At 40.3% G+C, this 13,101-nt stretch overlaps 1 protein-coding gene across 8 annotated transcripts in view; it reads left to right on the plus strand.

The window, feature by feature from the left end:
• Positions 1-13,101, plus strand: part of npas2 (neuronal PAS domain protein 2) — a 42,422-nt gene that overhangs the window by 18,169 nt on the left and 11,152 nt on the right. For 7 of the 8 annotated variants that reach the window (XM_053230254.1, XM_026922193.3, XM_053230257.1 and 4 more), the window contains 5 exons: positions 8,348-8,713; positions 8,906-8,962; positions 9,558-9,712; positions 11,133-11,224; positions 12,199-12,288. In XM_053230254.1, coding sequence (XP_053086229.1) covers positions 8,658-8,713; positions 8,906-8,962; positions 9,558-9,712; positions 11,133-11,224; positions 12,199-12,288 — 450 coding nt within the window. In that variant the 5' untranslated portion in view covers positions 8,348-8,657. Of the gene's footprint in view, positions 1-8,347; positions 8,714-8,905; positions 8,963-9,557; positions 9,713-11,132; positions 11,225-11,381; positions 11,634-12,198; positions 12,289-13,101 lie in introns of those variants that run through there. The other variant, XM_053230258.1, reaches the window with a different exon arrangement.

Below are 13,101 nucleotides of genomic sequence, written 5' to 3' on the forward strand. Positions count from 1 at the left end.
GTGATGTGTAATGTCAGTTTTCAGCCAGTATGTGATTTTTTAGTAGGTGTTGTGCTGGCAGGATTTGTGTGTTTGTGAGTAGTCAGTCAGTGTGTATTTTCAGTAAGTGTGTCTTTATTAGCTGTGTTTTCAGTACTTGTGTGTTGTGTAAATGTGTATGGCTGCATTTGTTTTCAGAAGTTGTGTGTTTCTCAGTACCTGTGTCTTGCCAGTTGGGTATTGTCAGTACTTTTTTGTGTACAATTGTGTATGTTTTTCTGTACTGGCACCTACACACCTAGTGAATAGTTCACTAGGTGTGTAGGTGTCAGTCTTTCTATGTATTGTCAGGTTGTCAGTTTGTGTTTGCTTTCAGTGGTTGTGTATTTTCTGTGGGTGTATGTTGACAGTTTCTCTGCGCTTTCAGGTGTTGTATTATTTATTTATTTTTTAATTACTTCGGTAGTTGTGTTTGTCAGCAGTTGTGTGTTTTCAGTAGGTCTGTATTGTCAGTAGCTGTGAGTGTGTTATTATTTTTTTTGTTGCACTTTTGTTTGGTTATGAAATATCTCTGATTGGAATTTCTTTATATTCACTCACTAAACAAACAGCTAATTTTTCTGTCAGTGCTCCAGTCCTCCATGTTGTTTTTTCTTGCCTGGCCCCTGAGCTGCAGCCGGATTGGTCAGGTGCTAACGAGCGCTTGACCTCAGTCTGAGCTTTTCTGAAAAGTTAAAATTTTTTGACTTTTGGAAGTGTCCAGCTTTGATTAAAAAAAATACACTAAAGAGCTTTTTAAAAAGCAATTTCAGTCCACCCGCCTTGCACTCGCTTCCCGTTGGCTTACGTGTAAAACATCTGCAGGTCGGTTGAGGAAAAACACCGAGTGTGAAAGCAGCCTGAGGACTCAATTAACACCTAGAGTGCTGCTTTAACACCGACAGTTCTCATTTTTCTTTCATTTAATGCCAACAGTTCTCTTTTTGACTTTTGGAAACAAAATTAACAGCAACATTTGGCTAACATTTCAGCTAATTGCTGTGTTGTTCTGACGAGAATCTGTATAAATTACACTATTTTGCTCAGCTTTATCTGTGACTGATGATAGGCTGTCATTAGCGCAATCATTTTAGACACTGTGTTCCCGCCCCCAATACTACCGTAACCAATCAGAAAATGTTATCTAACCCAGTGCCTGTGTGTGTGTGTGTGTGTGTGTGAAGCACCCATTGTACCCCCCTCGTGATGCCCTTGAACTTCGTCTATAGTTTGTCTTACAGTGTGTTTCTCCCCCCAGCGTAAAAGTGCTGATGTGGGCGACCTTAAGGTCAAGGCAACACATTTACTGAGACTAAGCATCTGTGTGTGGGTTTGGTGTACATTGTGCAAGTGCTGCACGTGTTGTGTATGTCAATATGTAAATTGTAAGGTGAGATTTGGACAGCCTTAGTGTTACTGTGTTATCTGTTATCTCTGTGAATGAGGTTATTAGTCAACAGACCCAGATGGAATGAATCACTTATTACACTCTGTTTCATTCAGTGTACCAGGTGATTGTACCAGGTGAAAGAACCTTTCTTGATCTCTCTGGTTCTGGCTTTTGTTGTCCCGTAATCTCCTGTTTCTTGGTAAAACATCATTGCTTTCTGCATAGTAGCAGCCTGTGTGTGTGTGTTATGGGTGAGTAAGAAAGTAATTCCTACTGTCACTGAGCCACTAATCCTTAAATACTGTGTGTGTGTGTGTGTATGTGTGTGTGCAACGGGCATCACCTCATGTGACATTAAGCTGTGTTTAATAAGGAGACAAAGGGTTTCCTGATCCTTCCAGCTAGTTGCTGTCTGCTTATATTCAGATATTCAGAGGTAGTGTTAGGTTTGTTCATACTAGCCATTTTTCCCCCAAACACCAGCACTTATTTTTCATGTAATTCAGTGGAATGTGCCTGCAACCTGTTCAGAACGTGGCCATTGTTTAAAAACACAGGTGATTCACCTTGTCAGGGATTTTGTGCGTGTATATGTGTTGGGGTTATGGATCATGGATTTTGATCAGAGGTCATGGCCACACTTGTTGGTTCTGGAGTGCATGGAGTTGGTGCTATTAGGCTATCAGGCTAGAGTGGTTAGGCTGGGTTTGTTAGGAGTCAGGCTTGGTTCACAGGGTCATCATGAGGCTGACTAGGTCCACAGGGACATCAGGTGGCAGGCTAGGTCCTCAAGGTCATCATAAGGTAGGCTAGGTCCTCAAGGTCATCATAAGGTAGGCTAGGTCCTCAAGGTCATCATAAGGTAGGATAGGTCCTCAAGGTCATCATAAAGTAGGCTAGGTCCACAGGGTCATCATAAGGTAGGCTAGGTCCTCAAGGTCATCATAAGGTAGGCTAGGTCCTCAGGGTCATCATAAGGTAGGCTAGGTCCACAGGGTCATCATAAGGTAGGCTAGTTCCTCAAGGTCATCATAAGGTAGGCTAGGTCCTCAGGGTCATCATAAGGTACGCTAGGTCCTCAAGGTCATCATAAGGTAGGCTAGATCCTCAAGGTCATAATAAGGTAGGCTAGATCCTCAGGGTTATCATAAGGTAGGCTAGGTCCACAGGGTCATCATAAGGTAGGCTAGGTCCTCAGGGTCATAATAAGTTAGGCTAGGTCCTCAGGGTCATCATAAGGTAGGCTAGGTCCACAGGGTCATCATAAGGTAGGCTAGGTCCACAGGGTCATCATAAGGTAGGCTAGGTCCTCAGGGTCATCATAAGGTAGGCTAGGTCCTCAGGGTCATCATAAGGTAGGCTAGGTCCTCAGGGTCATCATAAGGTAGGCTAGGTCCACAGGGTCATCATAAGGTAGGCTAGGTCCACAGGGTCATCATAAGGTAGGCTAGGTCCTCAGGGTCATCATAAGGTAGGCTAGGTCCTCAGGGTCATCATAAGGTAGGCTAGGTCCACAGGGTCATCATAAGGTAGGCTAGGTCCACAGGGTCATCAGGAGGCTTGATTGCTTCTGAAGCCATTAAGAGGCTGCTTCCAAAGGAGCAGGAACAGAGATAAGGCCAGGAACAAAAGCAAAGTCAGAAATTGAGCTACAAGAGCAAGAGAACAAAGACAGGGCCTGACTTAATAACCTGCATTGGTTAAACTGTCTGAACAGCTGGAAGGGCTCGTTTAACAAGTCATGTTCATGTGATTTCTGTGGAGGTATTAGTTACAGTAATTACTATTCTTACAGCCTTGTGGGTGGAGCAGAGCACTTTTTCTTTCCTTTTAATTTTAACTAGAACTCATTTGACCGTGACACTTGGCAGCAAGAACAATGCAGCTGAAATGATTTCCTTTAAACTACACTGAGTTGATACAGGTGCAATTACGCAATGCATTTCTGTGTTTCCATAACTGTTTTTTTTTTTTAATTCTGAACTTTCCCAGAGTATCATAAACTTCATGCTTGCAAAATTGAGAATGCTGATACAAAATTGAGATCTAGTATCAGCTCAGTGGCTAACCTCAACCAGGACAGGAATCCGATGGTCATGATAGATGATATGTGTGAGTGGATTAATGATGGAGCATTTTTCCCTGTTGAAAAACTAATATCAAAGACTTAACAGCTGCACTGCAACTCACACCTTCCCTTTTTAACCACTGTCTATGTGTGTGTGAGAAAGATTGTATTTTTTTATAATCTGTACATGGTCCTAAATTGAACTAATCACAGTGAACCTCCCTGCCCATTTTTGCCTATCTGGTCACTCTCACTGCTCTTGATTAAGCTCAGACAACAGAGTTAAACCAAACAAAAACTAAACTACTTCAAAGGCTGAAATTGATCAACAACTAGCTGTATTTATTGTGCTCCAGCACCATGGATATTATTTTGAATATAAGCCTCTAGCAATGGACTGAAGTCTATTGAAACCTTGGTGTTCTTTAAGAATTTCAGTAGAAAACCGATTACATCCTGATCCCAAATGTAGAGAAATTAAGACCTTTGTTGACTTGGTTGCCAGATCTTTTGCCCTGTTTTTGATGCCAAGCAGCTCACGCGACTATCATTCCTGCTAACTAGCACGTTTTATTAAAAGCTGCTGTGGGAAAATTAAAGTCTTGCTTGGACCTTGTTTTGTTCTAAATTTCTTACACTGATATTAGGACACAAGGCCTCTTTGAATAGGTTAGGATTGTGCAGAATATTGGGACAGGACCTACATTATTGAAATAAGACCCTAGCCTATTGGGAAAGTATTCTTATTTATTTGGAAAGAGCCTTAACTTATTGGGACAGGACCTTGTTGGGCCTAATAGGAACTTTTTAGGATGTAGCCGTATCTTAATTCAATGACACCATAATGTATTGAAAAATGGGCCTAACGTATTGGGATTGGGACACAATTTATTATATTAATTTTATTTTTTAGTAGTGTTTATTGGGATGGGGAATTAATACAAAACTGCTACGCTTACGCTTGCTATGCTTACATATTTGGATGAGACTTTCGCTTGTTGGGACAAGGCCCTTAATTATTGGGTTGGAGGAATAACATATTGGGCTTGGAATGTATTTTATTGGGTAGGGCCCTAAATTGTTGTGAATGGGGCCCTATCTTATTAGAATAGACTTCTAGGACTACAATTTTGAGAGAAGAGATCTCAATTATGTTAATGAATTGGGGTCCAATGACCCCAATATGAGGATCTTATTTTTTGATACTTTTTTGTTTGGGACAAAGCCCTAAATTATTGGGATGGGACAATTTATTTTTGGAATGAGACATTAGTTTTTAATTTATTTTAGGGATGAGACCCTAATATGCTTAAATTGGGCGTTAATGACTGATTTGGGGCCACAGCTTATTGGGATAGAGGCCTACCTTATTGGAACACTGTCTTAATTTATTTTTTGTGGCCACAAATTATTGGGATGGAACCCTAACCTGTGATTGTTATTAGGACCTTAGTTTATTGAGATTGGACTGAAGCCTTGGCTTGTGTTTTTCTGAAGAAGCTTTGTTCCTCCACCGATGTTCTTAACTTTGTTGTGAGTTAGCAGTTCAAGGGTTAACAAGGAACAATAGGACTAAAATCTGTGTGTGTGTGTGTCGGTGAGAGAGAGAGATAGAGTGAGAGTGTTTGTGAATGGGAGTGGCTGAAATATGGGTCAAACACACCTCCTTCTATCTTGCACTTCTGCAAATGTTCTTCTAATGCTACGAAATTGCGCAGTAAAGTTTCCTTATGACTGAAGCATGGTAAATATGTGTGTGTGTGTGTGTGTATGTGTGTGTGTGTGTTAGGACCCTTTAGTATCGTATAACCATATATGGCTGTGAATATATCAGCTATAAAACGTAAGTGTCTTGTAAACACTCAAAACCCACACACACATATGCAGTATTAGTTACGGGGAAAAACAACCTCTCGATTGTCACAACAGCGCAGAGATGAAGACTTGCTGATTGACGTCTCCAACCCACAAACCACTGAGTTCAGCCGAGCACAAAGCCACAAATCCAAGGTGTTAGCCAATCAGGAGTAAGAGACAGCAGAGCGAGATTTTTTTTTCTGAAGTAAGGGTTATGGAAAGACCTGCTTGATTTGTCTGTGGAAAGAAAGGTAACGAACGCTGATCGAAGCTGTTTCTCATTAGGAGAAAGTTCTGAAATGCTCAAAACAAGAGTTTTGCTTCCATCTTGTTCTGGCCTCTGTGTGTGTGTGTGTGAGTGTGTGTATGTATGGCTTTTTCCTTGCAAGGCTACTTATAGGAAGAAGATGTTATTCTGTGCATTTTGTATTTGCCCAGAATAAATCCAGTGTGTTAAATGTGCTCTGGGCAAACACACGACAAAGATGAACCACAAGAACATCTGAAAGACTTGTTCACTCCTTGACCCCGCCTGTACACAAAGCCCCGCCTCCCAGAATCTACTGTGGCAATCTAAGTTCATCCATGCTAGTTCAGTAGCTAGCTTGTCAGTCCCATGGGAGGGGGCGTGGCCTCTGTATCTGTCAGTTCCTTTAAAAGAGGCAGTGAAACAACTCTAAATTGTATCGTATAGAATCATTGGCTTCGTAAAGTTCTTTAAGTATATCTCGCACAGGGGATCATTGATCATGCATCAAGATCGCCTTGGAAAAAGATGCACACATCCTGATTTGCTATCAGAAGCCACAAATAATCTAGTTTTTTTTTTACATATATTTACTGTCTGTGATACAGTTATAGAATTATTGGACAGCATGTACTAGTCAACTACAGTTAACTACTCTGTGTGTGTGTCTAAAGTCTATTTAATGTTGCACGCTACAAAATCCTTCCCATAATATTCTTCTCTTTGGGAAAAGGATAAGCTGACTCATAGGGTGTGTGTGTGTGTGTGTGTGTGTGTGTGTGTGTGTGTTAGTCTTGTCAGTGTCCTTTTCTATCAGCCATGATGTTTGTTTAATGAGGAAATTCATCACAGCAAGACTTCCTCTGCTTTTATGGGTTACAGCAGGACCACACACACACACACACACACACACAAACACCTGTACACACATATAGACCTTGTGTACGATAATTCATTGTGTTTCTTTCAATTCATATGATTTATATGAGTCTCTGTTTTTTTTTCTTCTTCCTTTCTTTCCTGCTCTCATTTCATTATCTAAAGGGCTGGTCCTGCTCGAGGGATGGTTTCTAGGTCACTCCATGCCTCGCGGATGTAACATTTCCAGCGCTGCTAAAGCGTTGCATTTCTGCTTTGTCATCAGACGTTGCTTTTGTAGGTGACTAGTCATTAGTCAGAATTTATCATGGAAGAATAAATGCTACCCAAAAATGCTGCCTACTCCGGCAGCCTCCATCCAAATGGACAACAGGGGGATTGACAGTATGGGGTCGTGTGTTGATCATGTTTGCAAGATAAACACCCTCCATGTTTCCATATAAACGACCCACTCTTGTGGCATTTACTTTTCAGGACATCAACTTTTTTTTCTCAATATAGTTTAAGTTTCTCAAACTAGAAGCTTCATGGAGCTCGTGAACGTTTGGTTTGCAGGTTTTGCTAAGTATTGCTAACTACAGTGTAATTACAGTGAGTCTTTTATTCCCAATTCAACAACAGGTCTGAGAGAAATGTTGCTATTTACGACAGTTTTGTCACATTTACGCTGTCACTAAGCCTTTAGCTTGTCTGTAAAAAAGGTGTGTCATGGTTAAATAAATCATTAGCTTCAGTTGACTTAGATTTACTATGCAAACAGTATGACATCTATTCAGAAAAAGGGATTAAATTATAAGTCTCTGAGCAAACTGCTATGAATTCATTGAAGGAATAGTATCACTATCTAGTGTAAATATTATTCTAATTCAACACATGAAATTAACTCGCCTACACCTCACATTTTCGAAAATATGTCAAACCGTAGTAGACTCGTGGGCAGAGAGTCAAATCCACGCAGAACAGCTCAGTAGCCGCCCCTGCTGCCGCCGTTGCTTAAAACTAGCTTATTCTCTCTGTCCATATTTTCCAGTTGCCTAGCAACACTTTTCACAGCATTGGAAAGGAATTAGAAATCTAAAATTTGAGAATTTGCATTGATTTAAAGTTCTAAAATCCCAATCTAAAGGTTTTGATCTGTTTTGATGTGTTCTGCCTGGTTGCAGAGCAGATTTATTTCACACACACACACATCCACACACCAAGCTCTTTTCAGACGTGATCGGCTGTGACGTAGCTGTCGCATTTGTTCGGCTGCTGAACGAGGGAAAAGAGCGAGTAAAAGCCTGAAGTGGCCACTCTTCTCCACAGCAGTGTGTCTTGATGGGTTCTTTTCACTCCCGTTGACCCAATTCCAGTTCGATTAGCTGCCATTTTGCCATGGCCTTGGAGCCAACCTCTGTTTGCTGCACCTAATAAACCAAGTGTTTTTGTGCTTTTTGTCTCATGAATAGTATTAGATTAATTTGTCCACTCTACTTCCTTCTGTCTTTCTACTAATAACACTCCCTCCATCTATCTACTTATGTCACTCTCTCACTCCATCTGATTTCCTACTTGTATCACTCTATTTGTCATCTATCTTTCTACCAGTAACTCTCTGTCTGTCTTACTGTCTATCTGTCACTCTTTCTTTCTTTTTTTTCTTTCTTTTTTTCTGTCTTTCAACTTCAAACTATCTTCAAGCTTATGAAAGTTTCAAATTTTCAGTTTCGTTTTGCCAAGCCAACATCAAAGTTTGTCATGACGAAATTCACCTATCTGGTTTGTCCAGTGAGATGGTTAAGAAAACGTTCATGAGCGTTTAACAATACAGGCATGTCTGCATAGATTTTATCACTTTACCTCATGCTTCAGTCATTAATTTAACTTTGATCATTTTGCATCCCAGGTCCTGCTGTTTCTGCGACTGACTTCAATGGAAATACAAAGGTGACCACCAGAGATGTTAGCATCCCAATGTCACATACATAAGCTAACCATTTCCAGATGATCAGCTAACCAGCCAGGTGGTGAGGACAAGAAAAGCAACCAAAACTACCTACTAGCCAACATTGGTTTAGCGGAGGAGGGGATCTGCTAGTGTCCAAGATTGCTAGTGTGCAAAGTTTACCAGCTTTTATTGGAAGTTTGAGTGCTGTGAAATCGCAAATGGGAAACTACAGCCTCCATAGACGGCCTGGATAGGAGAGGGAGTGAGCATGGACAAGCTTTCCGAATTTGGTGTCCTTTGTCCGTCCAGCAGGAGGGAATGGGAGTAAGTAAACACTGCAGTATAGCCATGCTAATACAGCTAATCTGATAAAGCAATGCTAATGCAGATATGATAATGGTATTACACAAAAGCTGCTATGCAAATGAATTATGCTAATGTTGCTCTCTTGAGAACATTGCCAAAACCATACAACATAATGACACAATATTAAATTATGATCTTTACTTTTTCCAGAACCAGCAGCTGTGTGGATGATTTTATGGATGAAGATGAGAAAGACAGGGCTAAAAGGTAATACTAATTGCTTATGCGAACATAAACTGTTATGTCTGGTGGGCACTAATAAGCACTAACCACCCTGGGCTTTGTTCTGCTTGTGCTAAAACTCATTATGTCAAAAGATCTCCCAATTACTCAACCCTTTCTCACCTTTGTTTCATTCTTTCATTCTTTCTTGGCGTTTCTTTCTATACAAAAGAACAGTGCCATAAATGAGTGTGAAAAAGCCTGAGGCTTTTTAGAGAGACAGAGTAAGACAGGAAGGGATGAAGAGTGTGTTACAAAGGTGTGACGTAGACCTACATCTGTGAAAAAATGGGTCAAGACACACAGTTCTTCAGTAATAATAACTGCTCTGTTCATCACCAACACACATACTCGTTTTTTTTCCCCTTGTCTCCTCAAAGCCTGACATCTCACATGGTTTATATCCTGGGGACTTTAGGGTCATAGTGGTTTACAGTGTTTTTCTTTGAGATTGTGTCTGTACAGTTTCAGTCTTCATTTGGGATGGTGCCATTTTATGACCTCTTGTAAGTATTTCAAGACGGCTGCCGAAAAACGTTGACACTTGGCCATTTTTTTTTTTGTGTGTGTGTCTGTGCAGGGCATCCCGGAATAAATCGGAGAAGAAAAGGCGAGACCAGTTCAATGTGCTCATTAAGGAGCTGTGTACCATGCTGCAGGGCCAAGGCCACCCACGCAAAATGGACAAGTCTACCATCCTGCAGAGGACCATCAACTTCTTGCAAAAGCAGAAAGGTCAGAGGAGAAGAGGGGCAGGGGCTATTTGAGTTTGATTATGGACTTTTTCTACCATTTCCCCTCAGATAATGATCTTTATACAAGCAGTTTTTATTAGCTTTTCAATTGCTACATAGGAGATTTTCTTTCGCATACCACAATGTATACTTCAATTCAATTCATTTTTATTTGTATAGCGCTTTTTACAAAGGTCATTGTCTCAAAGCAGCTTTACACAAACAAAAGTAAAGTGAAGTGTGTGTGTGTGCCGTCTCTGATGAGCAAGCATGGCGACGGTGGCAAGGAAAAACTCCCTGAGATGGTGATAGGAAGAAACCTTGAGAGGAACCAGGCTCAACAGAGAACCCATCCTCATATGGGTTTACACTGTAGTGTGCGTGTGTGTGAGCACAATGTGTGTTGGTGTAGTCCATGGAAAACAGCTGAAGCGTTTTCGTGGCAGTATGAAGCATTGCCGGTGGACAGGTCCAGAGTGAAGGGGGGGAGGTCTGGATCACCGGCAGCTCAGGAGTGTATACCCTTTTCAGATGGGAAAAAGAGGTAGAGGATATGAACGCAATGTCAGCCTCTTGTGCATCCCTGCATTGTTTAGGAGTTAAGTACAGTCCTCGAGGTTATATTTCTGATAGGACAAGCAGTGCCACTGGTTCCCTCTCCAGCTATAGGCTCATTCCAATCAACTCCTGACTGTCTTGGGACTTGAACTTGGGATCATCTGGTCACTGGTGGAGGTCCTAAACCACTGAGCTACTCATGAGGCATGAGTAAATCCACGAATTAGCAGAACCTTTCGAGCACTAGCAAGCTACTATGGCTGCACAATATATCGAAATATCGCAAATGTAAATATCTCGGTATGCATATCGCAAGGGTTTGCGATACCTGAGTGATTTTAATACTTCAAAAAGTTACGAAAGGTCAAAGTTTTAGGGCGACGCAGACAGCAGAGAATGCTTTCTTTTCCTAAAAAGAACATGAAACCTGTATGATGGTTGTGTCATTTTCAGTTTTTAAATATATAAATATGTATATAAATATAATTTAAATAGATTTTACACACTTATAGCATTATCGTAGCACATATCGCATTATTTAACAAGTTATCGCATACCACATTTTTCTTCAATATCATGCAGCCCTAAAGCTGCCCATCTGCAGAACTCTGACACTTCCAATCCAAAGTTTTGTTTTTTTTTTAGCGTGACCGAAATATTAATAGAAAAAATTAGTCCTTGACGTTGTAAAAAAAGCAGTTTAACTGAGCAATGTTGTCAGAGTGCAGCTCTTTATTTGGTACCGTAGGCTCTGTCTTGCTGGACACTCCTAGCTCCAAACAAATCCCTTTCCCACAAGAATCCAGAATTCCAAAAATTCCAAGCATTATCATGTTTTTACATGGCCTTTTGATGTTTTCCAGAGATCACGGCGCAGACGGAAACCTGTGAGATTCAGCAGGACTGGAAGCCTTCCTTTCTCAGCAACGAGGAATTTACCCAGTTAATGTTGGAGGTAGAGCGCATCTTATGCCTGCAGTGTTTCATCAGAATACCATGGTTTTAGAGTTTTGTGCTTTAAAAGTCACATCCCATAAAAATCACATACTATAACAGTGTTTGAATATGTATATGCGTGGGGAATATCACACACCAACGACCATATCCAACAGGAACACTGTGGACAACGATCATTTCTACACTTCCTGTAATACAGGAACACATGACTTGTGTTCAAGACCATTTTCAGAGATTGTATCACAGAGAAGGAAGTGTATTCCTTTTGCACAGAGGAAATACTGCTGGTCTGTGAGTCAGCACTGTAGGGGAAAATGGCAGAAGTGTGTGTGTGTGAACTCTTAAACTCCAAATGCAATAACAGAGAGCAAGAAAAGAGAGCCACTAAACCTTCCTTTTTAAAAAAGGTGAGAAATTAGCCTAAAGAATTGAATTTAAGAGCGTAGTTCGGCAAGACCGTGCACTTTAGCGAGGCCTTTCTTTCAGTATTCATGGTAAATGCCAATCAGATTCATTCCACAGTGGATTTACATTTAATCATTTGGCAGACGCCTTTATACAAAGCGACTTACTTGTCCAAGCAATCCGAGAGCTGAGCAGTTGGCTTAAAGCCCCAGTGGTGGCTTTCTGAAAATTATGGGATTTGGACTCGATAAGCATAAGCTATCATATAAATTGACCTACAAACACGGGAAAACTTGTTTTGTTACACTAATACTTAAGGCTAATTCTGCAATTGTTTTAAATTTAACACTGCTACATATGATTTATAAACGTAGCTCTTCTATATTGACAACAAATCAATCAGCTATTTCATGTGACTAGTGTAGTTATCTAGCATGTGTGTTGCCTTGATACCATTTCATTGCAGTCCCAATCTGAACAAAATGACACATTTAAAACATATGTTATGCTTGTTATATGCTATTTATATCATTTTTACATATTCAGTTATTTTTATTTCATAAACAGGCATTGGATGGTTTCCTGATTGCACTTAGGCTGGACGGGAACATCGTCTATGTATCTGACAGCGTCTCCTCTCTCATTGGGCATTTACCAGTAAGTGAACTGGAGGGGTTTAGCATTTAGCATCAGCGCAACAATGATTGTCCAAGCTTTTATCACGACGTATGATGCTAGATACAGTACATGTGATTTTGCTTTTAAATTGATCCCAAAAAGGCAACTATTTTAAAATCATGTCCAGAATGAGACTTTATTTTTAATAGGGTCTCTCTGCATGTATTTTGACATATTAATCATCAGCTAGTTAACATGAGCTAACCTGACAGGATTTCTGAGGTGATTTTTAAATCTTGGTTGTAAATGTTAATAATCACTGCTAACGCTAGTCAGCTAGCTAACAGGAGCTTACCTGACAGGATTTCTGATAGGATTTAGTGCATTTTCGTAATGTTTACTGCACTGTTAGCTAACTAGCTACTATGAGCTAACATGACAGGATTTCTGATAAGATTTCAGTACCTTTTAATAATATTTACTGCAACATGAGCTAACTAGCTAATATGAACTAACCTGACAGGATTTCTGAGGTGACTTTTAAATCTTAGTTGTAAATTTTCATAATAATCACTGCTAACGCTAGTTAGCTAGCTAACTGGAGCTAGCCTGACAGGATTTCTAATAAGATTTGAGTATATATTTATAATATTTACTGCACTGTTAGCTAACTAGCTACTATGAGCTAACCTGACAGGATTTCTGATAAGATTTCAGTACCTTTTAATAATATTTACTGCAACATGAGCTAACTAGCTACTATGAGCTAACCTGACAGGATTTCTTAGAGGATCTTTATGTCTTTATGTAAATAGTTACAATCTTCCCTGCTAATATTTACTAGTTGGCTAA

The sequence above is a fragment of the Pangasianodon hypophthalmus genome, chromosome 27, assembly GCF_027358585.1.
Source record: "Pangasianodon hypophthalmus isolate fPanHyp1 chromosome 27, fPanHyp1.pri, whole genome shotgun sequence".
Taxonomy (NCBI): Eukaryota; Metazoa; Chordata; class Actinopteri; order Siluriformes; family Pangasiidae; genus Pangasianodon; species Pangasianodon hypophthalmus.